Below are 27,691 nucleotides of genomic sequence, written 5' to 3'. Positions count from 1 at the left end.
TACTTCCATTTTGGCACCCATTTGTATTGCTTATCTTGAGTATCCTTTACCTCACCAAGGATATGTTTTAGAGTTGCATTATCTTGTATTAAAATATCAATGTGTGGGCTTCTAGGACTCCAATCCCTCTCTTCTTGAGCTCTTACACTTCAAGCTCTGGTACTTTGAGGCTAGTGGCCTGCCCCTCCACTGTCTTCTTAAGAGTCCCATTCTATTTTTTCATGGCCTTGCATTTCCATGAAGCTAGGCATCCTCTCCAAGTGACATTGGTAATCGGTGCAAGGAAAACCCCTTCCCTCACAAGAAAGCCCCCCACACTTTGCAACCAATCTTTCAGACAATACACCTTGCCAGCTCATCCATATTGTAACGTAAATGATGTTCAATAATTGATAATTAAGAGAATCTTACATTAGTATCTTGCTTCTGAAAAATAAAGCACCGAAACATCTCCAACGGCCCTTTTAATACTGTAATCAATACTCTGTACGTTGAGTTTATTTAATTCACATGTATACCATACAACGTTATGGTCAAGTTCCTTGACAAGGACTAACTGAAATGTGTATAAAGAGCTTTGTTCGAAAATGGGCAGTCTTGTATGCAAAAGCTAGATCAGCCCTAGTTTGTTTCGGCATGGGGCCGAATCTCAGTGTATAAATTTACACCTGCAGCAATCGCAGATGCTCAAAGATCATTCTCAATGGTTGAAGCATCGCCAACCTGGATGTAGGACTGTACAGCATCCAGGTACAAACCACGATGCATACTTCCATAAAAGCAAGCCCATTGCAGTGGGTCAGGTCAACCTGTCTATACTGGGTGGTACCCGGTCATATTATAATCTAGACTGTAAGCTCGCTCTTTGGTATCGCTTCCTCAAGTAAAAAGAAGGTGATCCTGCAAGCCTGTATCATCTCGAAGCTTGCCCAGTGCTCACATTTCCAGCATTAGGTATACGGTTGGGACTGCTCACTGTTCCATTCTCTGTAGGTGGCCAAATACCCCATTTGCCCTCAGATTCAAGAGGCTCTAGCACTTCCACAGAACCATCTGTCAATCCAAGGGCGAATTGGTTTGGCTCAGACGGGTGTGCCGCAACCACCAAAGGATATACATTGGAGCTGTAAAAAACATGAATAAAGCTGAGATATCCCTCTTTGAAATCGTTCCAGAAGCTTGATGAAACTATGCGCTCAATCAGATGCTTTTGACACCAAGCTGAGCCATTAGAGTCAGAAGGATGATCCAGAAACTAAACTGTGGCAATTAACCAAAAGCCTGATGGTGGTTACCTGCTAACCCCAGATGGCAAATACGTGGATGGAGCCAACCGGCACCTTGGTCGTAAACTTTCTGAGTCAAAAACTCCCACTGACCCATCAACAAAACTAGCATAAATGAGTTGGCTGTTGCAGGAATATGTCGCATGTGATATCGATGAAGGCATTGAATCGCGGGGAATCCACTGCACAATTAATGTTCCAAAATGAACGTGAGGCTTACAAGGGGCAAATCCACACTTCAAGTGCTTGCCATGACAAGTCTAAAATCATAGACTACAATTTGTAGTGTAAGGCTTACAAGAAGCACATTCACAATTCAACTTTACAACAAGGGAAATAGAGCCCATTAAGTCCATAAATTTCTTAGCTCCATTTGTTATCTACATGTCTGCTAAGGATATGCCAACCTGTCTGATACATTCCAGCTTTGAAGCATCGTAGATGGCTAGCTGGCTCTCGTGAACAACTAATAGCCCTTTTTGATCAAAGTGGAACTGCACTCCAGTGTCGCCTATGGCTAATGGAGGCCGTCCATCTGGGACTTGCACTAACTTAGTTTTGCGCTTCTCCCATCCCTCTGAACTCCACACACATAACTGCAAAATACCAGAATGTTGGTTCAAATCCCCTGACTATGTGTTACAAGCAATGTTGATCAAGTATGCAGGAAGAAACATTACCTGTGCATCAGCTCCAGCGGATACTAAGACATTGAGAGAGTTTGAAAAGGCTAACCCTGTGATCTTCTTCTGGTGTCCTCTTAATGTAATCTTTACCTACATTCTCAATTTTCAGATAATCAAGTGTTAAGATTGCTTACACATCAACAATAGAAAGGGGAAGATTAGAAATCCCAAATAATAAAGGAATCGAAAGCAATGTGTTCACTAGATCACCTCATCAACCTGGACATTGTATATCTGAATAGAAGAGTCCTCCATACCAACAGCAATGATGTTGTTATCCTCTGGATGGAATGCAAGGAAGGTTGCAGCTGGAGGCGGAGGCATAAAAGTTGTCATGACCTGCAGAATGTACGATCCAGAGATTTAGCTGTTCAACCTATAGCTCATTTTGTTAGCACCATGAAAGAAACCTTTCTGGCATTATCCTTGCCTCCCTCTCCCCATCCTTCTTACAACTATCCCTCAATATCAGTGCTAGCACAGAAGCAGGATCCTTTCACATTCGTTTTATTGTGTATTACCCACATGGCCCATTTGAAGCCTCATCCCAGTACACAGCTACTTACCGGAACCTGACACCTTAGAATCCAAACAATAATGGCAGCAACGATGACAAACAACACATGATATGGAGATAGGAAAGAGTACTGAGTTCGAGCTTTTGTTTTAGGATGATATATAATCATTCCCTTGCCTGTAAATGGAGTCCTCGTGTTCCCTAGGAAATGGGGACCTTGGCAGACTTCTTCGCCAAACTGAGCAGTAATGATAATGTTATGGGTCTGAGAGCTTTTGACATAGAAACATCCAATTCTATGTCACATGCCATGTGACACGAGCTATTTGTAGACATGGGGCTATCTATGTCAGCCTGATTGAAAACAGGTATCTGTTTCTAGCTTTTGCTATTGCACATCCATTCACATATATTTGTCTGCATGTAGTACGTACGAGTGCATTTCGACATGCTTGTACGTACACGTGTGGAAAAGTTCGTGTATCCCTCTCATATTCCAATAAAATCACATTTCACATATGATGGAACCGCCTATGACCTACAGAGAAAGCCAGAAGAGGTATATAATACAGGAGAAACATTGTAGCAGAAAACTTTTCATTCAGGTAACTCTGAAATGGAAGGTGAGTGACTACCTTGAAAGTCATCATGTTAAATAAAGATACTTTGCCACCAGACGCTGACATAACATAGGAGTCATTTTTTGATAGTGCTATGCATGGGACAGCTTCTTCAGGGTCTGAGTCACTGACATCATTGGTCATGATAATTCCACTTGCAGGCTGCCATAGCTGTGGAGCCACACTTGTAGTAGCCTAAAATGGTAGATGAGCTCAATGAAGCAATATTTGATCCTCAATTTATAAATACAATGCATTCAAATGAAAAAAAAAAAAATTAAACACAAAGGCGAGAAAGAATGAACCTTGGATGTTGGATTTCGTTCATTACGTTGCCATTTCCAATGCTTGTGCACAGCATTTGAACAAAGACCCAGTATGGCTCCTCCTGAATTGGTGTACAGAAGTCTAGAAACCTGCAATTATAATCCATAAGTCTCTCTCTCTCTCTCTCTCTCTCTCTCTCTCTCTCTCGCACACAAAAGAAATGCATCTCCTTCCATCTAGCTCCACTCCATCCCGCCACCTCCATCACTCATTCCCTCTCCCAACTACCAGTGTGACTTTGACCACTCTCTAGATCAGATATTTGGTAGCCACTTGGCCACAATCCTAGAGGACCTGGACAAGTAGCCCACACTTGATACCAAATCCCACCTCAGGACCCACTCTATCCACATTGCCGCATACAGTTCATTTCCCTACATGGTCGGTTGATGTGGAAACCAAGGAGTTTGTTGTTAGGAAATGGAGGCAAGTTGAGTCAGTTTTGGTATGTTCTAGTGAGTCCCAGTGTGAGTTTTATAGTACTAGGTGTCTAGGAGTGCCACCTGTCATATTGGGAGTTATCCCATATATATTTGGTACTAAGTGTGTGTGTGCCTATCCTATAAAGGCATGGTACTTTCACTTGTCAAATCAATCAAGCCTCAAGCCTCTTTGGTTATGTAAGTACTTTCCTTTGGTTGTTCATTTCTTTCCAGCATTTCATTTCCTTTTGCTTTCCATTTCCATTTCATTATGTTTGCTATATAGCCTAGCCTAGCATGCCTCCTATCTAGTTCCATCATGTGGTATCAAAGCTTCCTTTCCTACCTTTGAAGATGCAAGACATGGAATGGAATGGAATGGAAAGAAAAAGCAAGACTAGGAAAGCATAATGGAAATGAAATAATGCGAGAAAGAAATATACAACCAAGCAAAGTACTTACATGATTAAGGAAGGCATGAGGCTTGATAATTATAACAATGGAAGTACAATGCCTTTATAGGATAGGCACACACACTCTAAGTGTCAAATGTATATGGGAGAAGTCCCATAGTGACACATGGCACTCTAGGATATAAAGTAGTATAGTACTACTCCAGAACACACTAAAAGTCACTCAAATTGATTCCATTTCCTAACACCCCCCCACGGAGGAAAGGTGAGGGACTTTGGGATGGAACCAAGAACAGAACATGATAATGATGGTCATCAAAACTATGCATGCCGGTCTAGAACTAGCCATAGCTCCCACACAATCTCAGAGGCAAGTGAGCATGGCTCAGAGGCTAGTGAGCATAACATAGAAATCTCATCTAGCATGGCTCAGAGGCTCATCATGCATGGATGCATGATCAACTCAGAGGTCTAGGAGACCAATGCACTAACAAATAGTCCTATCAAAGCCAAAAAACACATGGCTCCCACAATACATCCCCACCTAGCTCCAAAGACTAATGAGGAACATGGAGCCACACACCAAAAATATAAAAGAAATACATCGTTTTAAAAGGACTATCCAAGGCAGACCTTTATTGACTCAATACACATGATTTATTGCATTCATTTTTGGGAAACACCCCCAGGGCGGAGTATTCAAATATATTATGCTTTAGAAAGCAAAATCATGATCTCCATCATCCTCTAGATGCGAGAGACAGATTGTAAGAGCATGATCCTATGTCGGTGGGTCATCTTCGTCTGCATCATCACTAGTGGCACATGCCACCCAATTGGCATGATCCTTCGATTCTTGTTGAGCAAGCTTCTGGTAACACCTATCCTCCGTATGACCGAGCTTGTTGCAGCATATTTTTTCCCACTATATTTTTCTCTCTTCATCCTCTCCACTCTCTTTATCCCCCAGGTTTGCCTTTGCATCCCCACCTCCTGTACATGTCTCCTCAGCTTCACAGGGAGCTCGCGGGGTGCCAACCAGGTCAGAAAAGTATGTAGTTGTAAGACATCCTCTTGGATAACCTCGTTCATCTCGTGATACGCGAGTGGGACAGAGGGGGCCTCAATGCTTGTATTGGAAGTGAGCAATCTGTCTATGTGGAGCCCCAGGCTCTCAAACCACCTACATGTACATGCATACCAGCATCTCTGGTCAAAGCCATGGATAAGGAAAGGGCCAACCATGGTAACCTGCATCGCCCTGTAATCCGTTTCTGTAGAGCCCCAAGCTTTCAAACCACCTAGATGTACGTGCATACTAGCATCTCTGATCAGCCTCAGATGTCAAAGCCATGGATGAGGAAAGGGCCAACCATGGTAACCTGGATTGCATCGTAAAGATCGGGCCAGAGAAAAGAACCCCCACGTATGTGTAGGATGCAACCACCTCCACTGGTAAACCATCTAGTGTAAAGTGCTCCTTGTGCATGGCTGCCCCAGGATGTATCATGACTTTGGTTTCACCAAGGTTGACCTTCAAGTGTCAAGCAAAAAGTATGGACTGCGTCCAAGGGTCATTGGAGCCCCTCTGTTGAGGAGGAGAGTAGGACCATGTCATCCGCTATAGGAGGATCTACAGCAGGGCTAGGGAGTAGCCAGCCCTCCCAAGAGTCCCAATGAAAGTCTCAAGCTTAGCAAGGTTGGTGATGGACAAACCTTGTTTGACCCCAATAGTGCTCATACTCTCCTCTGTCCACCCTGCACCTATCCGAACCCTACCCGAGACTCTCTCATAAAGTTCCATGACTGCCCAGATGATCTCCTCATCATATCTCAACTCCTGCAAACATTTGATGAGTCAAGCTCAAGGCATTGTGTCCAAGGCTTTGTGAAAATCCACAAAGCAACAATAAACCCTCTGTGTCCATGCCCTTGCCTCCTCAATGACTCCTCTGAGTGTGAGTATGTGATCCATGGTCCCATTGTCTCTCCAAAAGCCTGTCTAGCCCTACGGCTCTAAGTCCCTAAATTTGCAAATCGGCTAATATCGAGCACTAATGCATAAATCTTGGACATGACATGTCCAATCATAATGGTCTTGTAGTTTCCAGGCTCATGGGATCCCCTGCCTTGTGAATGGAAGAGATGGTGTTGAGGGGTTCAAAACTAGTGCAAACCACCTCATCACATCAAAAGTGCATACAAGAGTGGTGGGTGACAGCTCATGGATTTAATTGCATTTAGAACGCGTAAAACCTGGTAATATAATATGGATTATAGCACATGCTGGTGTGCATTGTTTTCTGATTCCTCTAATCGCAATGAAATCAGAAACACTAAACATAATAGATACATCATTCCCCCAGTTCCAACACATGAACACTCGGTATACCTTGGTTACTGGCAGAGTATCAGGGAGTCGCATGCACCTGCACTGCAATGGCTCTGTAATTTCAGTCACTTTCCAGGGCTTATTTTTCTCAGTTGTCTCATCCAGAATCCTTGGTTTAACATCGGCATTGCGAGTAGCATCTATTCCATTCTGCACACCAGAAATCTGACATCTTTGTCAGCATTGCGAGTAGCATCTATTCCATTCTGCACACCAGAAATCTGACATCTTTGTCAGCCTTGCATGTTCCATCAGCACAGTAAATCGCAGATGACAATTATCTAGAGACAAAGTCAGTCATGAAAAAAGTAATTCAAGGATGGAAGGAAGATTACTGGTAAAAGGTCAACTCAGCATATATATCTTATAGATGACTTACCAAGCCTGCTACTGTAACTGCAGAAGGCACCTTGTCAACTGGACCCATGGCAGGTGGGATTGAGGTAGTCCCTATGGTCATTGAGCTCACCTCTGCAGGCTGCAAAAATATGAGTCCACTCTTATTCTCAATCTAGTTTTCCTGCAAAGAAGTGAAAGTTCTGAGCATGGTTTCAACACCAAACTAACCTTCACATTAGCTACATCTGACTGCCCTCTCAATGTGTCATAGGTACGATTCTCTAACGTCCTTAACAGACGCATCCCTTCTGCATTGGCTAAGATCTTGATTGCATTCTCGGTTGTAGTAACAGCCAGCAGAGATCCTTCTTTATTAAGACGAAGACGAGGGCTTGCCTGCAGCAAGCACTAAAGTAAAATCTTTGTTCCTATAATTACTGGCATATTTAGACAAAACTCCCAACTTGCAACTCTTCCAAAAGGGTTGAATCGTGATAGAATGTTCAGCAAAAGGCTAATTAAAGAAAAAGTTGCAACAAAGACATACGATCAGAACTTACGAGCAATCCACCATCAGCATCAGTAGTTGTGACGATGCTTGTATTGTCCATATCCCAGAATTTGATTTGAAAATCATCCCCAGCTGCTAGAAAACGATTTCTTGTAGTGTCAAACTGCACAACTCCCAGGGATTGCTTGGCAAACCCTAAGTATGTCCTTTTGATTGATCCTTCACTCTCATTCCATTCCACCAGATATGACTCCCCCTCCTTGCTTGTTCCGCATGAAAAAAGCCTTTATTGCAAGATAATGAAACAAGATAAGGTTTATTGCTTCACTATTTCATGCAAACTAAAATATCTGCAAATAACTACTTTGTTTGAAATTGCCTAGCATCTGTTTTCACTTCATAGCGTAGAACCAAGCTTTTAAGCAAGGCTTCTTTTAACTTGGCCACAATGTGTTTACTAACTCCAACCCATTTAAACTAGAAAGTCAGAAGCATCAGACATTCACCTCAATCCGTCCGCACTATATGCCATTGTGGTGTGCCAATGCCCAGGTGCATCATAGTCCACTCGGGATCCCATGTAATCATATAACCAGGCTTTGATTTTACCATCAATTGCTGTGGAAAAAATAAACTGCAGAACAAAAAAGATCTTTATGTACTTTGATAAGACATAATAAAGCCTCACTTTTTATAAAACCCTGCATGTTCATCCACTCTGCTGTTGTTATAAAAGGGGAAAGAAAAGAGGGGCGGTGTTAGGTGCTACATTTGGACGGGGTTTTTTTTGGGGGTCCGGAGGGGCGCCTTGCATATGACTACATTCCTACAGCACGTTCAACGAAGCTCATACATATAAGATCGATGATCCAGAAACTGTACACATTATTTACCGTTTGAAGATACCAGCAATGCATAAGCCTCATACTTGAAAATTAACTATCATCATGAAGCTAAGTTGTATTCCCAACTTAGCTAAACAAAGACACTAATGTGTGCAGTCTCCACTTCATACAAGTCTATGAACGCACAAAAGTAGGTCAAGCTCACTTTGGAATTCCCACAACATACATAGAACCAAATGCTGCCAAGTTTTCATGGCTTCTTGGAATTAAAGGAAGACTCAGCCTCAAAGCTAGCATTAACAAACTAAACTTACAGATTTAAAGTACACAAGTTCATGAAGTCGCTTATTTATGCTGTCATTCTCGATGATGGACTAAAGAAGCGCAAAGCCCTTAATACTTCAGAAATTTTTTGCAGCAAAGAGAAGCTAGTCTAGCAGTAGCACAGATGAGAGGAGCAACCTGAATGTTCTCTTTATGATGAGGGCAAACAGAATATACGGGTGCTTCATGTCCTTCAAAGGTATATAATTTCCGGCCAGAGACTGCATCCCAAACCTACAGGCAAAATACACATTTGTGTACATATGTCAGAATAACTCAATTCAGAAGAGAGAAAAAACGAACCATCACTTTGCATGGTTAGAACAATAACCCACATAATCAGTTCAATCAAACCTTGATTGCCTTGTCATCACCACACGTGACAATACAAAGTTGTTTGTTGGGATGAGAGAATGCCAGGTCATTAACGCCTCCAACATGAGCATCAATCTGTTAAATACAACTTAGGATGAGAAGATGCAAGTTCAAACGCCTCTAACATACTCTTCTGGCTTGTCATAAGCAAACCACTGGCAGCTCTGATGCCATGAAATTTTGCTTGCACTGGAAGTTTGTATAACAGTATATTGAATGATGATGCAATCACATCCCCTCAAAAGCCAATACACACCTCCAAGTGTGGTCGTGGGTCAGTCCCCCAAGTATACTGGTAGATCTGCACAATGTGCTTTGAAAAAGCAACCCCTGTGAAACAAAGGGATTCACAGAACTAAAAATTAAACAACTAAGTTTTAACCACTGGGAGAATCATGGGCACAGCTTATCAAGTGCATCTCCATTAATAGAGTACTCGAGGAGCAACTAACCCAAAATAGCTCCATCAGGACTCCACATTGTCCGATTAACAGAGACAGCTGGATCTTTGAGAAGTGCAGCCTGGTTCCCAAAACCATATATATGGCAGTGAACAATACAGTTTTCGAAAACATACCTCCTAAATCCAATCTTTGTATCCTAATTGTGTTCTCAATAAATTATGTGCGAGGTACCTGCAATATAACACTGCAGGCTGACATGTCCCAAACTTTGAATGGCCTCAAAGCCAACCTTTCGCGAGATGAAACCTCCCAGATGGCAATGTCTCCAACATTGGTACCAACTGGCCACAGTAAAATGCATGTGATGTAGGCATCAAAACATCATCGAATACAAGACAAAGCTCTGCAATTCATCACCCTTGTCATGCATGAAAAAACTCTAAGAAATATTGCAAGTCACTACAAACTTATTAGATTACAGATGAAGATACATGAAAAACAGGCAGCATTATGCTTCCTCAGAATCCACCATAAGTTTAGTGAGTAGGATTCTAGTGCTATTAGCAATAGAATCACAGTTACCAGGGAACGGCGTTCCGACATCCAGAACGTCTGAAACGCCAAGAGCTGACATGGGAATGTCCCTGGAACGTTCCTAGACAAGAAGTTACCAGGGAACAGTGTTCCAGCATTCCGGAACGCGTTCCAGAGCTAAATTTGGCGTTCCAAACCTAAATCTGGCGTCCATATAGCGTTTTGGACCTAAATCTGGCGTTCCTAAAGCTGAAATGGAAATTTCAGAGTTGTTAAAACTGGCTTTCTTTTCATATTTGGATACTTCCATGTGATTTGATGATGTGTCATATCACTTGGCCTTCCCGTTCCCATTCCCCCTTCCCAATACGCTCCTGTCGGCATCCAACGTTCCTGTTTCCTGGTAACTATGATTGCTATTACCTTTCTTTTGGAATGCTCAGTGTCACTGTTGGATGCATTTTACATGCACAGACAATTGCATTTACACACTACACATGTCAAGATTTTAACACTCATCTACGAAATTCAAAAATCTTGTCATGAGAAATCATGCACTATCATGTGACATAAATCAAATGTGTGCATTCAATGAGAAGGATGTCCTTTCAAGTTTCTCAAGTACACATGCTAACCAATACTGTAAATAAAAGCTAGTTTGAAAATTGCATCACAAAATAGGAATTACGTGAACAAGCACATTACTTCAACAACAACAACAAAAAGTCAACTTCTGTCTCAATCCAAATTGAAAGAGTACTGCAATTTATGTAAGGCTCCTCATTCAAAACATCACCTATAAATTCTGTATCCATACAGCATAGCAGACTATCATTTTCCATGTTATCCAAAACCAACCATAGGCAAAAACTTTACTAACAAGATAATGAAGATAAAGTGTGACAAAGAGTGGAATAGATTACCTCCATATATTTGGGAACTGTCAAGGAACAAAACCTCCCAGAGATTTGTCTAGGTGAGCCTACTCGCTGCATGAGCACAGATGGTAGCAATAACCGCTTATTCACATCTCCTACCAAAACTCAATTAATTAATTTGTCCCTCGTTCCACCATCCGAATTAACCTAAGGTTTTCCAATTAATTATATTCTTAATTTGCTACCTCCTCTCTCACCACCTCTCAGACTCTCTATGCCTTGCGCCTCTCTGCCCTCTCCTTCCGCTCCCTCTACCTCCGATCTCCCACCACTCCCTGCGCCCAGCCCTCCCCTCCCCCTCCCCCTCTCCCTCCACTCCCTCTTCCTCTCCCCCTCTCCCTGCGCTCAACCCTCCCCCTCTCCCTCCGCTCTCTTCCTCCCCCTCTCCCTCCACTCCCTCACTCATCCTCCATCCACCCCTCATATACTTGGCTCCTACCACCCCAACTCTCCCACTCACCAGCCTTCTCCACTCAGCCTCCCCTCCCTCAACTCTCCCTACTCCTACCACCTCCCTCCCTCATATACTTGGCTGAAGGCGGTTATTCAGAAGCGCTACTGGATCTTCACAAAGCTTCCCGCCTACGATTTCCTTAATCAATTTAATGTGGCATTGCGCTTAGGTTAATCCGTCCATCTCGCTCCCCTGCCGCGAAGAAATTAATTAATATGGAGGTTTCCTATCGCCGGGGTGCCCTATTCGCTTACATTGGGTTTTCGATATTTTCAGCCTAGGCCTTACTGAAACCAGCCTTAACAACGTAAACGGTGATAGGATCCACTTAATTAGAGCATACACAGTAAATTGACAAGTAAATATGCATGCACCACAGAACAAATCACAGGGAAGCTAGAGCGCTCCTACTCAGTAACAAGGACACCGATTGGCCCCAAATGATGGCACCCCTTGCGGTATTTATTTAACAATCATTTGAAGCCAAGCGACTGATTACAAAGGTCTCTAGGAAGCTACACCACAGGCAAACCAACGCCTGCAGACTCCCTGTCCAGCCCACCCTGTGATTCCCTGCTCAACTTCAAATGGTGAACGGCATCCAATCACTAGACAATCTTGTATCCACAGCCAACCAAAGCATGCAATAGAGACCCCAATAGCATCCAATAGCATCCACTCTCTGAGCCACACCCGCAATTGCACAACCAAGTGCCCAACCAGCCAGACACGGCTGAACAACTGCAAGACAAAGCCCTCAACAGCCAAACTCTGGTGCAATCTATCGGCAAAGCACTCCCAAGCAGGTTGCCTCGATCTATAGCCTCTCTAGCCGCTGCCCAACAGGAAGAATCAACCTTTCTTCGCGAGAAAAGAAACCCAAATGCAATAACTAGCCAGCAACCAATCAAGGAACGGCAAAAGCAGGCCAAAACATAGCTTCTTCTACCTAGTATCCACAGAAGATAGGTCACCGGAGCAAGAAAACCCTAGATCCTATGGAGATAAGCTGATTCTACTCTGGTGCAGCCCCAAAAGCAGCTTAGAAGCGAACACCCATGCCTGGAAAGTTACCAAAATTAGCAACAACATCTGAAAGTCTCCAGAAATCAAATCGATTCCTCTTGCAGACCCTGGATGCACTGGTACTAACCCTGACTGATGACAATTTTCCCTAGGATCTGGAAGCTCCTGGTAAAATGCGATTTTGCTCTAGCAGCACTTGGCAGGCTCTGAGAGCTCACAACTGATGATCTGGGAATTGATTTGGCCTTCTCAATCCAAAAGAAGGGCTCTCGGCTCTTTTTTAGAACCCTGTGCTAAAAATAGCAATTTTTAATTGCACCACTCTTTTGGCCCCCCAATTGCACACTTTGGCCCTAGGAATTAATTGCCTAGTAATTGAGCGCACATTCACTATTTCCAAGATCCCACTAGGGAATTTAATTCCCCAAGGCCGGACCCTTGCGCCCCAAAGGCTCAAGGCAGTCACTCGCAAATTACGGGAGTTGCAAATCAAAAGTTCCATAATTTCACGTCCTTGTGACACTTACTTTGGCATTATTGCAATCCAAACATGTTCCTACTTCAATCATTAGGAAAAAAGGGAGCTCATTTTGGAGCCCTGTAAGAAATTCACTATTTTCTCTTTTCTCTCTCTACAAAAGCAAGAAAATATGGACACTTGCGTGAGAAATGTCAGTGTGAAAAGGAATAAATATATTCTTTCACATGCTTTACATTCAATGTTCATATAAGAGCAACACTTTTCTGTGCAGAATTTGGTGATTCTGACACTGTAGACGCGTCCAGAACGGCCCAAAACCCCAAGAACGGCACTGGAAACGCTGGAATCGGACATCCGGAGGCCCGGAAACAGCCAAAAAAGGCCGAAAAGTGAGATTTGCAGATAAATGCGATTTGGTACCTTTCAAAATCGCGTTTATCTGCAAATCTCACTTTTCGGCCTTTTTTGGCCGTTTCCGGGCCTCCGGATGTCCGATTCCAGCGTTTCCAATGCCGTTCTTGGGGTTTTGGGCCGTTCCGGACGCGTCTGCGGTGTCCGATCACCAAATTCTGCACATAAAATAAATTTTTTAGAGATTCAAATTAGATCACCTCATTAATGTGACATGCTTCTACGAACATATAGTACCATTTCTTTCATCTTCTTTTGTTGAATTTTCAACGTTACGTTGGCCCACTCCTGATTGGTTGAGAGCCTATTTTCTCTCTCTTCTAAAAGGCCCCAAAATGAGCTCCCTTTTTTTCTAATGGCAAGAAATCTACCCCATTGGCAGGAAGAGGAAAAAGTCTCCTCCCATTGAACAAGCTTAGCAAGCATGATTTATCCCAAACATCCAACTCCCATTAAGTGGGATTGGCTCAATTGATTTAATTTATTGGATGGGTAAGGCCTTCTAACTCATAAAGCAATAATGAGCTCCATCTCAATGAGAAAAAAAGTACAACCCTAGGAAGACTAGAAGAATTGCTTCCTTTGCCAAAATGTTGAAAAGGATAGGAACTCGACTCGGACAGAACAAAGACACGTACTACCAATGACAAGCAAAAAATGGGTATGCCCAGAGCCCATTCAGAACCAGGGGCCGGTTAACTCTAGGATGGGTTGTACAAAGGGTTTAGGATAAGTGGCTTTGACATAGGTATCAAAGTTGATCTACGCCGACACAAACAAAAACAAAAACAACTTTTATGTTTAAGTGTGTGGAAATCTGAAGGTAAGACATCATCTTATCTTTCAGATGATATGAATATTAACACATCATTCATGCAATGAAGTATGTCCTCTTGATTACATAGCAAGGATACTTAGCCCAAGGGTTAACAAATGCTAACAATGAGTTGATAAATTTTTATAGGTATAATGTCAAAGCCATGTGAACATATAATATTATCCACATAGAGGACATTTCACATATTGTATATACTAATACATATCTCTGGATATCCTCTAAAAACCATCCATTAAGCCAATGAGGGTTCAAGGAATTGAAGCTGTAAGTTTAATTGAAGGTATTTCCAACAAGTACTATGAATACCTAATCGCATTAGTCATGCACCTAGTGGATCAGTTGTCTTATGTAAGAACTATGCAGTTTGCAGTCTGATATTAACTGAAATGGAAGCAACGATATATCAATGGTAGACATAAAGATCTTCCTCGGCCGCCAGCTTGCCCAAAGAGTCTTCCAGAATGTGCAAAGAAAGACCACAGATATCCCTTGGGCATACCAACTATGTGCCTGTGTGGGTAGCCCGCGCTGGACAGCCCCAAGAGCACGCCTACCAGTACGCGCACTGTAAGAGAAGAAGGGGGTAGGGTTCTCGGAGGTCTCCAATGGTGGCCAGCGCCACTCCCCTGGGTCCCACTCCACCTCTGTCAAGGAACAGCCCTCCCAGATCCACAGTCTCCAGTCCTGGTCCTGCATAATCAGGGGGTCTATATGCCACATTTTCCCTTGCAGCCCTATGATGCCAAGGCGCTGCCAGGGAAGCTGGGGGTCGATCACGGCCTCTCTGCTCTGGAGACGGCTATCATCGGTGACGGAGAAGAAGTGAATCGAGGAGTCCGAGAAAAGGCCTGCAACCACCAAAGGAATGCCACGGGGTGTGCCGTACCTACTGCTGCTGCCAGCTCGCCTAGGCTCAGCTGGCTGTAGACGTCCCTCCAAACCCGGAGCGAGCGCGTGGGCCCACGCACCCAAGGGATATGGGATCTCTCTCCAAGCTGGCGACCTGTATCATATGTCACCTAGCTGCTCCAGATCAGGGGCTGTCTGTCTATCTCCTCTCGGTAGCTAGGGGGAACCTGGGAGAGGCTGTGTCGCAACTTCCTCCAGACCGAGACGAGGCTACGGAGGAAGGGGGAACAGGGCTGAGTCAGTGGGGAAGAAGTAAAAATCCACCGGATAGATGGCTGCCAATCACCCCCTCTCTGGGGGGTACACGTGCTGAGACCATGCTGAAGTAAGAGCTTCCACGTCTGCCCTCCTGGGGTTAGACCGCGGATGACTAACTTGCCAAGTAATGCCTGACTTTGCAATTCTGGATCTATGATGCCAAGGCCGCCCTCTCTCTGGGGGAGAATGACCGTCTGCCAGGCGACCCGCGCTCTGGTGGTGCCGGAACCATCTGAGCCAGACCAAAGGAAGTTCCGCACCAGTCTCCTCAGCTGGGCTACACACGATCTCGAGAAACACCAACAAGAGGCCACGTACCAAGCGGTGGACTGCTGAGCTGGCGTGATATCCAGGCCTACCTGGAATCCCAGGTAACGTGTAGTCTGCCCTCTAGGGATCCAACGAAACCCCAGGAAAATACCCCACTGTGAGCTGGCTCCCGGATCCGTAAGAAAACCAACTGACTTATGCCAGTTGATTTTCATCCCAGCGGCTAGGCAAAAAACCTCTAAGGACAGTCTCACTCGCTCCAGTGACTCGATATCATCCTGCACATATAGGGCTGTGTCGTCTGCATACTCGGAGTCCAGAAGTTCTGCATCATCCCGAATAGGGAGGCGCATCCCTCGAAGACCAGTGGTACGGGCTCGTAGGAAGTGAGTCATGGCCTCCGCAAAAAACAGGAAGAGGTAGGGCACAAGCGGGCAGCCCTGACGCATCGAGCGCTCGAGGGTGAATCTCTCCCCCATCCTGCCGCTGATGATAACCCGGCTGGAGGCCGACCTGTAGAGGCTAGCAATACCTCTGATCCACTCATCCGAGAAACCGAACCGAGAGAGTGTACCTTCCAAGAAGGACCAGTCTACCCTATCGTACGCCTTCTCAAAGTCAAGAAGGAGTATGGCAAGGTGCTGGCCACTGAGCTGGGCCCACTCCGTCGCCTCTGAGAATGTGAAAATGTTGTCCAAAATGCTGCGATCTTGGACAAAACGAGTCTGGGTGTCATGGATCAAGTCATGTAGCAGGGGGCGGATGCGGCTACTAATCATCTTGGTGAGGATTTTGTAGGCAGTCGGGAGGAGGGTGATAGGGCGCCACTGTCTGATCTCCTAACGGTCCCCCCCTTTGGGGATGAGGCAAATCAAGCCTGTCGCAAGGCTCTCTGGCATCTGTCCGCTGGAGAAGATATGCTGGAAGGCTGCGAGCAAGGGCTGGTGGACCTGCTCCTAGAAGGTGGTGAAGAAAGCTCTAGAGAGCCCATCCTCACCTAGGAATTTATGCCCATCAATAGCGCTCACCGCATCCTGCATCTCTGCCACGGTGAAAGGGACGAGAAGAGAATCACTCATGCTAGGCTGCACGAGCAACGGTGTATACCTCCACACCTCCTCCCTGCAACGGTGGGCACGAGGGTCTGGGGGCTCCTGTTGGAACAGGGATCTGTAGAAATCTGTCGCCAAGTCCCGGACCTCGTCTGGATCTGTCCTAACACTACCATCTTGCGCTCTAAGAGATCGGAGTTGTTCCCCTGCTGACCTCTAGCCATAAGTCCTAAAGAACTCTCTTCACATCTTATCGCCTTTCCTAGCCCAAAAGGACTTGGAAGCATGAAACGAGAACTCTGAGCATCGCTGGGTGATCTCCTCTAGCATGGCTCGGGCTCTAACCTCCTACCGTCTGAGCTCCTCAGAGCCTGGAGAAGACTACTGCATCCGCTGTATCGAGGCGAGATCTCGTCTGAGACTCCTCTCCTTCGCCCACCACTGCTGCCTGACCTGAATCGCCTCCTGCTGACACATGAGACTAGACTCGGCAAGAGCCTGATCTACATGTGCTGCCATATCCCCCATGGGGTCCCAATCCTGCTCCCACAGGTTCACTATCCTGCTGCGAACCGCTGCTCTGGAGTAGATGGAGTCTGGGATCCGGCATGAGCGTGGAGGTAAGGAGTGAGAGGCTGAGTCCAGGACTAGGATGACTGGGGCATGGTCAGATAGGGTCATCCCTGGAACCACTCCTGACTCTCCACCTCTGCCTAGCGCCCAATCGCTGACATAGAAACGGTCCAATTGCTCCAGAAGTCTGCCTCCCTCCCTCCTGTAATCCCAACAGAAGTCGAGACTCCCTGTCCATCTGCAAAAGGAGGGCTCCCTCCAGCTGTCCCGACCTCCACAGCGAACAAGGAGTCCCAATCTGCCTGCTCCGCCTGAGCTATACCAAGGAACTCTGGGCCCCGTCCCTGCTGATCCTCTAAGGTCTCAAGGTTATTGAAGTCCCCTCCTACAATCCAAGAATCCATCTCTGGCAATAAGTCTGTCAAAGAGCTCCAAAAAGCGGCTCTCCGTCTGAGGTCGGTCAGGGCATAGATATTGAGGATGCCCCGATGCGGGATCCCTCAATATTCAAGCCCACCGAAAGTGCCCGTCCTGGGATCAAGGTGCCAAAACCACACACATGCTGAACTAGAGAAGCGTCGATGGAGGTACAGAGACCCCCGCTCCTCCCCTGCTCGCCAATCGAAGGTTCCCAGTAGGTGTGGGAGAGTCCTGTGAGGACCTTCCCACAATTACTGGTCTAAGAAGCCGAAAGCTTGTGTTCCTGCAATAGGAGCACATCTACCCTTCCCACCAAGGCTGGCTAGAGCTCCTGTCTGAGCACCATCTTCCTGGGGCCGCGGGTTCCCGATGAGTGGAACCCGTTGACGTTCCAAGAGATAATGCGTATACTCATGAAGAGGGGAGCTGGGCCACAAATAGCTGTCTGCTTGTGGTTGATGTCGAGGTGGTTGGAGGATGTCCAGTGTGCAGATGAAGGCGCTTTTGTGAGGGTTTCGAAGGAGAGGCCAGATCATTGGACCCATCCTCTAAAACCTTCAATAGAGGGGAGAGGCCCTTCGTCCCATGGTGGTAAGCTCTCTCTAACCAACTCGACGCCTCTGCCACGGAAATACTGTAGAAGCCCGCTACCTCTGAGGTCCTCCACGGGCGGAGCCCTTTCGCGTAGACCCACTCCAGAGGCGGTGGAATAATGACCAAAAGGTGGAATCGTTTGGCGTTGTGGCGCCATCTCAGACGAACGTCACCCTCCTTCCACTGTTGCTGAAGAAGCTCCGCTGCTCTGCTACCGATCCCAAACATTTTCATTCGTCCATTGCTCATTCCCGTCACTGGTGATAGTGAAGGAATAGCTAGGACCATCGTGGGGGGCAAGGACGGACACCTTACCCTCCGCCCCCTTCCAGAGGAAGAAGATGCTGATGTCTAGGCATGCAGGGAAGGAGCCAATACCCGCTGCATCCAAATAATCCCAAGGTCCTACTCGGTAAAACTCCAAAGGTGGAGCTCTAGGAGCAGCCCTTGGGTGTGGGGATGAGGATGAGGAGTCTGAACCAGAGAGAGGGGTGCTGGCTGTCGAACAAGCTGGAGTGGTGCTGGCCATCTGCAGGGAAGGGCCTCTCCCCTCCGCCGGGCCAGTAGGGATAGGCGCGGGGGAGGTCTGTGCTGGCTTCGGGGCCGCAGGTGGCACAGGCGGAGGGGGGGTTCCCCTCAGGATCATGCTCGAGGGAGAGAGGGGGGCTGAAACCAATGGTGCGGGGGGGGATCCTGGAGGGGGGGGAGGTAGGGGGACCGAGGAGGAGAGGGGAGGGGGGGGGGCGGGGTGAAGGATGAGAGGGAGACTGGCTAATCTTCTCCTTCCCTTTCTCCTTCCCCTTACCGGGCTGCTGCTGATTGGTGACCACAGGGGACTCTTGCTGTAGATGGGAAGGCTTTTTTTGTCCTGTTTTGTTTCCTTTCCGTTTTCTTTTGACCTCAGTCCAGCCTTCCCCTTTGGGAGGGGGTGTCGATGCCTAGCGGGGGGGATCCTGAGTTGCCTGGATGGGGGCCTTCTGAGGTTATGTCCTCGTGAAGCGAGGGCAGGAGCGCGCCTGGTGTCCGAAGCCGTGGCATCTCAGACACTGATCTGGGCGACCAGTGACCATAATGCGCTGCGTCACCACACCTGAGTCCGTCTCAATCTCGAACTCCGAGGGGATACTCTGCGGATCTAGGACTGCCACTTTGACACGTGGCGCCCCTTGGGCTGCCGCTGCATCAACGAAGGTGTCCTGCATGAGCCAGCCAAAGTGCGCCCCCAGGTCCTTGATGATCGGGCGAAGCTCGGTTGCAAGGCCTGAGAAAATGAGGGTAACTGGATGGCGAGGAATGCGGAAGCGGGCATCGAAGTCCGCTACACTGAAACCCCTATACCATGGGACCATAAGGATGATCTTCCCACCCACAGAAGTAGGGGACCGTCTGACTATATCGCTCGTAGCCTGCGCTGAGGAGAGCTTGAGCCAGAAGATACCACGTCCCATGAGTGCAACCTCCTCAATGTGGCTGTCCTCAAGGTAGAGGGTGGACTACAACCAGTCCCTGATGTCTGCTCGTGAAGGGGCGTAGCCAATGACTCTCCCATAAACGGATGTTTGGAAGAAGTCCGTGGCGGCCTGCTTCACCAAGGAGACCTGATGCTCTGTCAGTGTTATGCGGTAGGCTGATGGAGGGGGGGTCTGTCTGAGCCACCGGTTCCGGACTCATGGCCGCCATACCGCACCGACAAACTGCGAACGCTCCAAAGGCGGGGGAATGAAAAGGAAATGGCAGAGACGAAGGAGGGGGGAGTGGTACGGAGGCGGGGGAGGAAAGAGGGAGGGATGGAGAGGTACAGGGAAGCGGGGGGGGAGAGGTGGTGGAGAGGGAGCGAGTGACGGAGGGGGAAGGAAGGAGGAGGGAGGGGGGGGGGCAGCGCAGCGCAGGGTGGGTTAGAGGAGGGAAAGGGAGGGGGTGTGGTAGCGCAGCACGAGAGCAGGCGGGGAGGAGAGGCGAGGAAGGAGGGGGAGGGGGGAGGCAGCGTTGCGCAGCAACGGGGAGGGGGAGGAGGGGGCGGGGGGTGGTAGCGCAACGTGAGGGGGGGGAGGCGGGGAGAGGACGGAGGGGCGGAGAGGGGAGGAGGGGGGGGGGTGGCGGGTGGAGAGGGAAGAGAGGAGGACGGAGGGGCGCGGCGGGAGGCGACAGCGAGAGAGGAGGGGGAGGGGAGAGGGGGCCGCGCAGCGCAAGGGGGGGGTAGACGGGAGCAGGGGAGGGGAGGGGGCATTCGAAGGAGCAGATTAATTTTTAGCTCAATATATGTATATTTGCAAGTAAGCTATGGGATGCAAGCGGACATGCTAGTTATCTGCTGTACATAGTGCATGCATGATTGTATTCCATTAACCCATGATTATGAGCTCTTATTAGCATGGACAAAACAGGCCTAATAGAGCAAAGCATGTTACAATGCATTATGGATGGATATTCCCTAGGACACACTTATAGATCAAGGATAGGTTCAAGATTCCGTTCAACAAAAGCATAGCTCTCAAGTCCGTGCTTGCAATGGAATAGATGGCACTACATACTTGCACTCAAACATGGAATTTTTAGCATTTCCTCTGGTACTAAAGAACATAGGAAATGGCACTAGAAAAGAGAGTTTTTACAAGCCCAATGGAACCAAACATTAAAAAAGAGCATTTTCCAAGATACAATAGGTACTAAGCTACATTGGCTAGCCTTCAAATGTTGGTTGCACTCTGGCAAGGGTCAACTTACGAAAAATAAGCTATCTAGAGCTAGAAGTCAGCCTAGAGGTGACTGCCCCCCCACGAGCTATAGATAAGGCACTTATTCCTCAATTGCTCGCTGCATTAAGACACACATCTTTGCCAAGTTTCTTGCTCGATTAACTTCTTCATTAGTGCTGCACATTTACGCAAGTTACATGGCAATGGGATGAAATTGTTTTATGTGACACATATTCAGCCTAGATGAACAATATAACTTTGGCATCCCCTACAAGAATTTAATCTGACCTAAATGAATGCAGGAACATGTCCAAACTCATCCTATAAAACAAACCAATTAGTGCAAAAAAGTCATTTACTACAGTTGTAGCCATAAGCTCCATTAGAGGGACTAGCTAATATGGCACCTCCGGCTTCAGATCCATGCCCAAAATAACTTTCCAAATCTTTCTTGCCACTAGGTGGCTCCATATTATCACCTTTCAAAGGGGGTAAATACTCCTGTCTACTTTTCCATTCTCTCCAAAGTTGGGAATAGACAATTGTGAAGCCATGGATTTGAAGAAATTGGAAGACACACGAAGTAGATCCATTGGGCTCTGATACCATGTCTGAGATAACAGGCCAGATACATCACACTATACTTATCTCCCACACAATTGTGGACACAAGTAATAGAATAAGAGCACACATAAATATGGTCTCTGCAAGATAGGCACCAAAAATCCAATATTAAGCACGTACTACAGCCGAATTGCTCCTCAATCTGCAGGTCCCGCTCCTCCTTGCCACATGCTTTTGTAGAGCCTGTGAGTGGATTGAGAGACTGACCCACTTGTGGCTTCTTTTATAGACAGAGGGCTGGCTGCTCTCCTTTCCCTTCAGATCTGGCCAATGTAGGGCCTCAAAGTGACCAATCATGCCCTAGAGAAGGTCGACGAGTCCACTTATGCTGACTCCTGACAACAAAATAGGCCAATCAGCTCTTGTCACATGTGTAGCAATCTCTATATCCAGAAGTAGAGGTCAAAACTGTATGCTAGAAACTTAGCAGCACACTATTGTGAAACTGACGCTTTCTTTAAATGGGAGTAGTAGAACACTGATATTTTTTATTTTTGCTGCTACAAACTCTTAACCTATGCACAATTGAAGTGCATGGATCAGATCTCAACAACTTGTGAACATTCGAGGGTAGGATCTCCAAAGAACCCCCTGTTAGAGACTAGAATAGGCTGCAATTTGAAGAAAGATTTCCTAAGATAGCAAGAAATGGCAGAAAGAGAGACGTTTTCAGGAAATGGTGCAATTTAGGAGGTACATACTGTATTTAGGAGGTTAGGAGGTGAGGAAGGGCTAAGCAACACGAGCTTTTTGATGGTAGAATCAGGATGGTAGAGGAGATTCTTACATGCAAGAGCTGATAGTTTCGAAAACGTAAGCCTAGAGTGGGAGCTACAAGCAAAACAATGAGAGTTGTCTGAAAGTTCAGTAAGTCTAGGATACATTTTAAAGAGGGAAATGGCTTTGATTTTATGTAGGGCGGAAAGATGGTTGTATATCAGCACATCCACCAGACGGCTTTGACATCGTGTGTGTGGATATGTGTATATGTCCTAGCTAAGTTTGGCTGTGATGATGTTGATGGAGATGCCATTGTATTGTTTATGGTTTTGAACCTTGCATATAGTTGAACTTGAGTCTAGATTCATGTAGACATATATTGTTGATGTATTAATGGGCACACACACTATTGTGGCCTATTGGTATGCCATGTTGCACTTGCCTTATCAGCTATAAATTTTGGTTGGAAATGCTCATTTGGGAGAGACTAGAATAAAATACTCTAGTCTTTGTAAACAAACTGTAGCTTGGATGAAGAGAATGGTGTCCTTTTTTACTAACCTTCTTCTTAGCGCTAGGCTTTCAGGGTTGTATCAGAAACTCTATATGAAGACTTTTGTATAGTTGGATTGTCATGTGTGCAGTGGATGTGGGCGTATGCGAACGTGTGGGTACTGCGCATTTGTGAGAGAATTGTTTATACTATGGTCTACAATTGACATTTGGAACTGATGACATCAGTGAAGGCCATAATTGATACCATGAGCAAGACAACATCTGCAGAGCAGATCCAGATTGAAGATTGGGAGAACAAGGACAGCTTAGGACAATGGCAGAGTATGTGATTCCCCATATCCAGCTTACAAAGACAGCCTTCGCACCTTTGACCAAGTGAAGAACATGTACGAAACGACTAACTCTACAAAAGCCCTTATCCTCCTAAATTGGTTGCTAATGGACGAGGATGTCAAGATTTGCATCGCCGTCCGTCTTTGTTTGAGACTTCCCTTGTGCCAACATAGTACCTATCTCTTTAAAGGTGAGCAGCTTTGAACTCTCCATGGTTGTAACGCTGGTAGCAAAAGTCCTACAGATCTTCAGAATAGGTCATTGTCATTGCTTGTTTGTCCACCTTCCAACAAATTGCAGCTAATTGATCCCTGACTTTCCTTCAGTTTGGAAAGATAATCATGTACAGACTCTAGGCCCTTGCTTCGGGCAAGCATAAGGGTGAACCCAAGGAAATGATGACATGGATTCTTGAGATGAGGGGGGATTCAGATGGTGGAAGCAGAAGAAGACAAAGAATGTTTCTACTACGACAGGCCTAGACATGACTGCAAGAAGTAGGTGCAAAAGCAAAAGGAGGAACCAAGCAGACCAGGCCAAGGAGGAAGTGTCAAGATCAGACGAGACACATACTTCCTAGTGCATGCTCATTATGTTGGGCATGAGAGCGCTTAGGTAAGGTATGCAGACAATGGTGTGATAATGTTCATGTCCAACATATACAGTATTGGTCCATGGAGCCTATAGATCTAAATCCTTTGGAAACCGTAGACATGGCCAAAGTTCCTCTGTCAGTCGGGTTGAGGAGTCCGACTAATAAGATAAGCGCACTTTGACAATGATGCATGCAACGATAGAAAAAGCTTGCAATTGAAAAGCACTAACCAAGTAGAATAGTCTGCTGTAAGGGATGGAAATCCATGCTCATAACATTAGAACCCTGATTCAAGATTCTAGCAACTGCTTTTGGAAGATCATCAGAAGAATACCCAGCCTGTGAGAGACCCGAAACTTGATACATGACCTGCAGGGCGCAAAACATAAAAATGTCAGGAGATTATCAGAACGGAACAACACCACTTATTGAAAATGACCCAATTTTTTCATGAGACAAACTCCCTTGCATACATACACCTAAATCATTATTTGCACTCTCGCATGCACATAGCCATACACATTTGGTAATTGCCAATGAGCTTGAAGACAATCACAATCCCTTAAGCTGACAACATGCTGCAAGAAAGAAATGAATATTTTAGAGGGGTTTTACTAAAAGTTCTTTGAACTAGACTAAGGTCTAAGGCACCCTGGACATGGTTATGTTGCCACCCTCATCCAAAAAACTGGTCACAATAGAATTTTGGACTGGTCCCAAGTCCCACAAGCGGGTGCATCAACACTGCTTCAGAGGGCAAAACTATGGGCCTCATATATAGGATGCAAAGACAGAACTGCAAGCAGAACAAGATTACCTCATCCATTGGCTGACCAGCTGGCCTCACACGCTTCAGAAGATGCTCAGAGTCAGCAGATTGATAGTCCACAACAGGTGCACTATTAGGGGGTGTTCTGGAGTGCTTAAGCAGAGTACCTGTTTCACATGAGCAGATTAACAAGCTCAACCTCAAAATTACTTTTAACCCTTCCTAAATATTAACAAAATGATTCAGCGATAATAACTTCATACTTGGATTCAATGAAGATGCAACAACAGCTGGCCCTGCAGCAACGACAGCATGGGAAGGAGCTGGAGGGTTGGCATTTGCCATCCAACCAGCGAGTGGGCTAGCAGAGGGAGCAGCTGCAGGTGGAAATGGCTGCCAGCAGAAAATTCTTTGAACAAAGTGCAATCTTCATACTCCTTAGCATAGATTTCAGTTAAAATAAGCTGTGTAGAGATCCATTCTGTCTACACCATTGAAAATAAACTTTCTTTCGAAGGCATTACAAGCAAATTAGGGTCATAACACCTACACCATGCACTCCAAGGGGAGGAAATGCCCCTGCCTTTGGGATACCACCCACAAGAGGATTGTTGGATGGGGGTGGTGCACGTGCTCCATTTGGTGGTCCACATGAGTGATCGATAAAAAGAGTTTTAATATCTGGGTTCGGCCGGGGATTCTTGCATAGCTGGTGTTGCCAATTCAAACTGTCAAGAGCCATAAACATAATGTTCAGCGCCAGCAAAAACATGCACAAAGATTATGTGTGGCAGGGCGGGAGAGCGGGTTGCAAAAACATGCACAAAGAACATGCGAGGCAGGGGTACATACGTGCATGTGCACATGCGCACACACATGCACATACATACATCGGGCTGCGCACAGGCACACACATACAAATATGTCTACAAAGAAGAGAGAGAGAGAGAGAGAGAGAGAGGTTGTGCAAAAGGGGGGGCGGGGCGCACTGTATGCACAGTCTCTCTCTCTCTCTCTCTCTCTCTCTCTCTCTCTCTCTCTCTATATATATATGTGTGTGTGTGTGTGTGCTCGCGGCAAGTGCACGTGTGTGTGTGTGTGTGTGTGTGTGTGTGTGTGTGTGTGTGTGTGTGTGTGTGTTTTCATACACACAGCCCTCCTCTGCCCCCCCCCCCCCCTCTCTCTCTCTCTCTCTCTCTCTCTCTGTGTCAACGCAATGAAAAAAGACAAGATGGCGTACATCAAAGGTGGCAAAGCAGTTGGGATTTATAAGAACAAGGGGAACATAGGGACTCTAGACCCTTGAGACAAGGGCAAGAGCGAGCATGCGTGTGTGAATGTGTGTGTGTGTGTGTGTGTGTGTGAGAGAGAGAGAGAGAGAGACATATACGACGATACAGTTTGAAGCGAAACATAGTATTTCAATATTGTCCATTAGCTTTGGAGAGACCAAGCTTCTTTGATCGTGTTAATTTGATAGAAAGCAATAATCCTAAAGAAATACCCACCAAATACCTTTGATTGATTAGTGTTCTTAGTCGTGAAGCTTTCAAGATAGGGAGCGTCAGCTTATCTCGGAAAAGAGGATTAGCTTCAATCAGTTTCTTCAATTCTAACAACATGATATTTCTGGCGGACTTAGTATCGCCATACTTTGACAGCTGATCGTTCTCCCTGCGGCCGTTCAATCAGTGGTGCTTGTAAGCACCAAGAAATTTTGCTGTCCCAATAAACTGACAGCTCAAACTTAAAAGGTTAAAGACAAGCCTGAAATTGTCCAGGGTCAAAAGCTGGGTAATCTCCTTGTACAACTCCTCGTTGAAAGCAGAAAACACCTTTAAATCTTTCACCAAAACCTCTACTGCCTTTGCTCGATCTTGTCTGCATCATGGAACCGAAGATCAGAAAACCATGGATAGACTAGGCAACAAATGATGACTCTGCAACATCAAAAGATGGCGAAAAGGTTAGCAGAAGGCTCGAGTCTGCGAACTTGTCCAAAGCTTCGAGATATTTCTGCTTTCGAATCTCAAAAAAAATCTTCATGGAGTAGCGATTATCATCCACTTTAGTAAATCCTGAGAGATAGCGTTCCACTTCATCCCACTCTCCAGCCTGTGCCTTATCTTCGAAGTATTTCATGTTGAAAAAGAAACCCGATTCTTGCTCAAGCCTGGGACGGACATTTACGACATCAGGCTCTGTTAGTAGCATCCCACCTAAGTTGACAAGATAGCAAAAATGACGCCTGAAGGGAAATTCCGATTTGCAGCTACAATTGAAACAAAGAAGCGATGCCGTTCTTACCTGTGCACCGTCTCCTTAAACTTCTCCTCATCAAGGAACTGCAGGATAAGGAAGACGAGCTCTCTGCTGAGCGAAGACATGATTTAAGGTGTGGGCTAGCGCTACGATGATGAGCAATTAAGTCCTTGATACGCGAAACTCGTTCAAATTGTGGGGAGACACCTAGAAGACTCTCAAAGGGCAACCTTGATGAGAGGAGGAATGAAGGATCGGAGCTCGAAGAAGGTCGCGGAGATTGCAACGCGAGACCCAACAAAGTTTTGAGCCTCTCATTCTCGTTCTCTCCGAGAATTAGTGAGGGATCGAACCACCCAACAAAGGCTGCGCGCGAGCTCGCCCTCTCTCTCTCTCTCTCTCTCTCTCTGTGTCTGTGTCGCTCTCGCTCCCGCTCTCGCTCACCTCTCTATTGCTTGCTCGCCCGCCCTCTCTCTCTCTCTCGCTCGCTCTCGCTCTCCTCCTCTCTATTGCTTGTGCCTCGCCATTTCTGCTTCCACTGCCCAGTGCCCAATTCGACGCGTGCTGCCACTCATCTAGATTGAGCCACAGACCGACTGATAAGCGGAAGCTCGTATCGAAACGACAGACAGATAGAGAGGCTGACGTTTCTGACGGGACTTCGTGGTTATGAGATGACAGGGTCGGTCTGCATGAACGTCCATTGAATATGGTCGCAGGGAAGGTGGTACTACGGCCCATTAGTCCAAAACTCCAGACTGGGAAGTGGTTGACAGTCACTGTAAGTGCGTAGCATGATGTCTATGGATTCTGCATGCCCTGTCATTTTGGTTTTTATATGTTTCCGAATTTCCTATAAAGCTCTGCGCAAACAGCTTGACGCCATGCCCAAGATCAACGCCAACTTACGCCATGCCAACCGTTCTTGGGAACTTCCTGTGCTTTCTCCCTTGCTGC

General features: G+C 46.3%; 1 protein-coding gene across 3 annotated transcripts; it reads right to left on the bottom strand.

The window, feature by feature from the left end:
* Positions 1–451: 451 nt before the first annotated feature.
* LOC147906093 (protein TOPLESS-like) lies at positions 452–27,440 on the bottom strand. 3 transcript variants are annotated; one of them, XM_087376457.1, is made up of 25 exons: positions 26,780–27,440; positions 26,466–26,645; positions 26,236–26,353; positions 25,988–26,142; positions 25,056–25,200; positions 24,736–24,865; positions 24,521–24,639; positions 23,934–24,072; positions 9,693–9,802; positions 9,510–9,579; positions 9,314–9,387; positions 9,037–9,132; positions 8,821–8,916; positions 8,020–8,147; positions 7,563–7,797; positions 7,231–7,398; positions 7,043–7,141; positions 6,664–6,828; positions 3,415–3,525; positions 3,125–3,304; positions 2,183–2,311; positions 1,967–2,062; positions 1,694–1,882; positions 1,296–1,468; positions 452–1,124 (listed from the first exon to the last, which is right to left on the bottom strand). In XM_087376457.1, the coding sequence occupies exons 1-25, from the start codon at positions 26,857–26,859 to the stop codon at positions 914–916; spliced, it is 3,396 nt and encodes a 1,131-aa protein (XP_087232583.1). In that variant the 5' UTR covers positions 26,860–27,440; the 3' UTR covers positions 452–913. The 3 variants fall into 3 exon arrangements, with proteins under 3 accessions (XP_087232583.1, XP_087232573.1, XP_087232578.1); XM_087376447.1 differs by having other exon boundaries at positions 25,023–25,200; positions 26,780–27,439; XM_087376452.1 differs by having other exon boundaries at positions 6,664–6,813; positions 25,023–25,200; positions 26,780–27,438.
* Positions 27,441–27,691: the final 251 nt, after the last annotated feature.

Source organism: Dipteris shenzhenensis, chromosome 1, assembly GCF_047967505.1.
Source record: "Dipteris shenzhenensis isolate YYH24624 ecotype China chromosome 1, Dip_SZ_1.0, whole genome shotgun sequence".
Lineage (NCBI taxonomy): Eukaryota > Viridiplantae > Streptophyta > Polypodiopsida > Gleicheniales > Dipteridaceae > Dipteris > Dipteris shenzhenensis.
This window is presented reverse-complemented; position numbering and strand designations above follow the sequence as displayed.

What these genes read in the sequence shown, in the direction of transcription:
- LOC147906093 (XM_087376447.1), bottom strand. Translation starts at nt 26,859, where the DNA reads ATGTCTTCGCTCAGCAGAGAGCTCGTCTTCCTTATCCTGCAGTTCCTT. An exon ending in TTTAAGGAGACGGTGCACAG is followed by an intron (nt 26,646 to 26,779) that starts GTAAGAACGGCA and finishes TGTCCGTCCCAG; the next exon opens with GCTTGAGCAAGAATCGGGTT. An exon ending in ATCATAAAGAGAACATTCAG is followed by an intron (nt 8,148 to 8,820) that starts GTTGCTCCTCTC and finishes TTTGTTCTGCAG; the next exon opens with TTTATTTTTTCCACAGCAAT.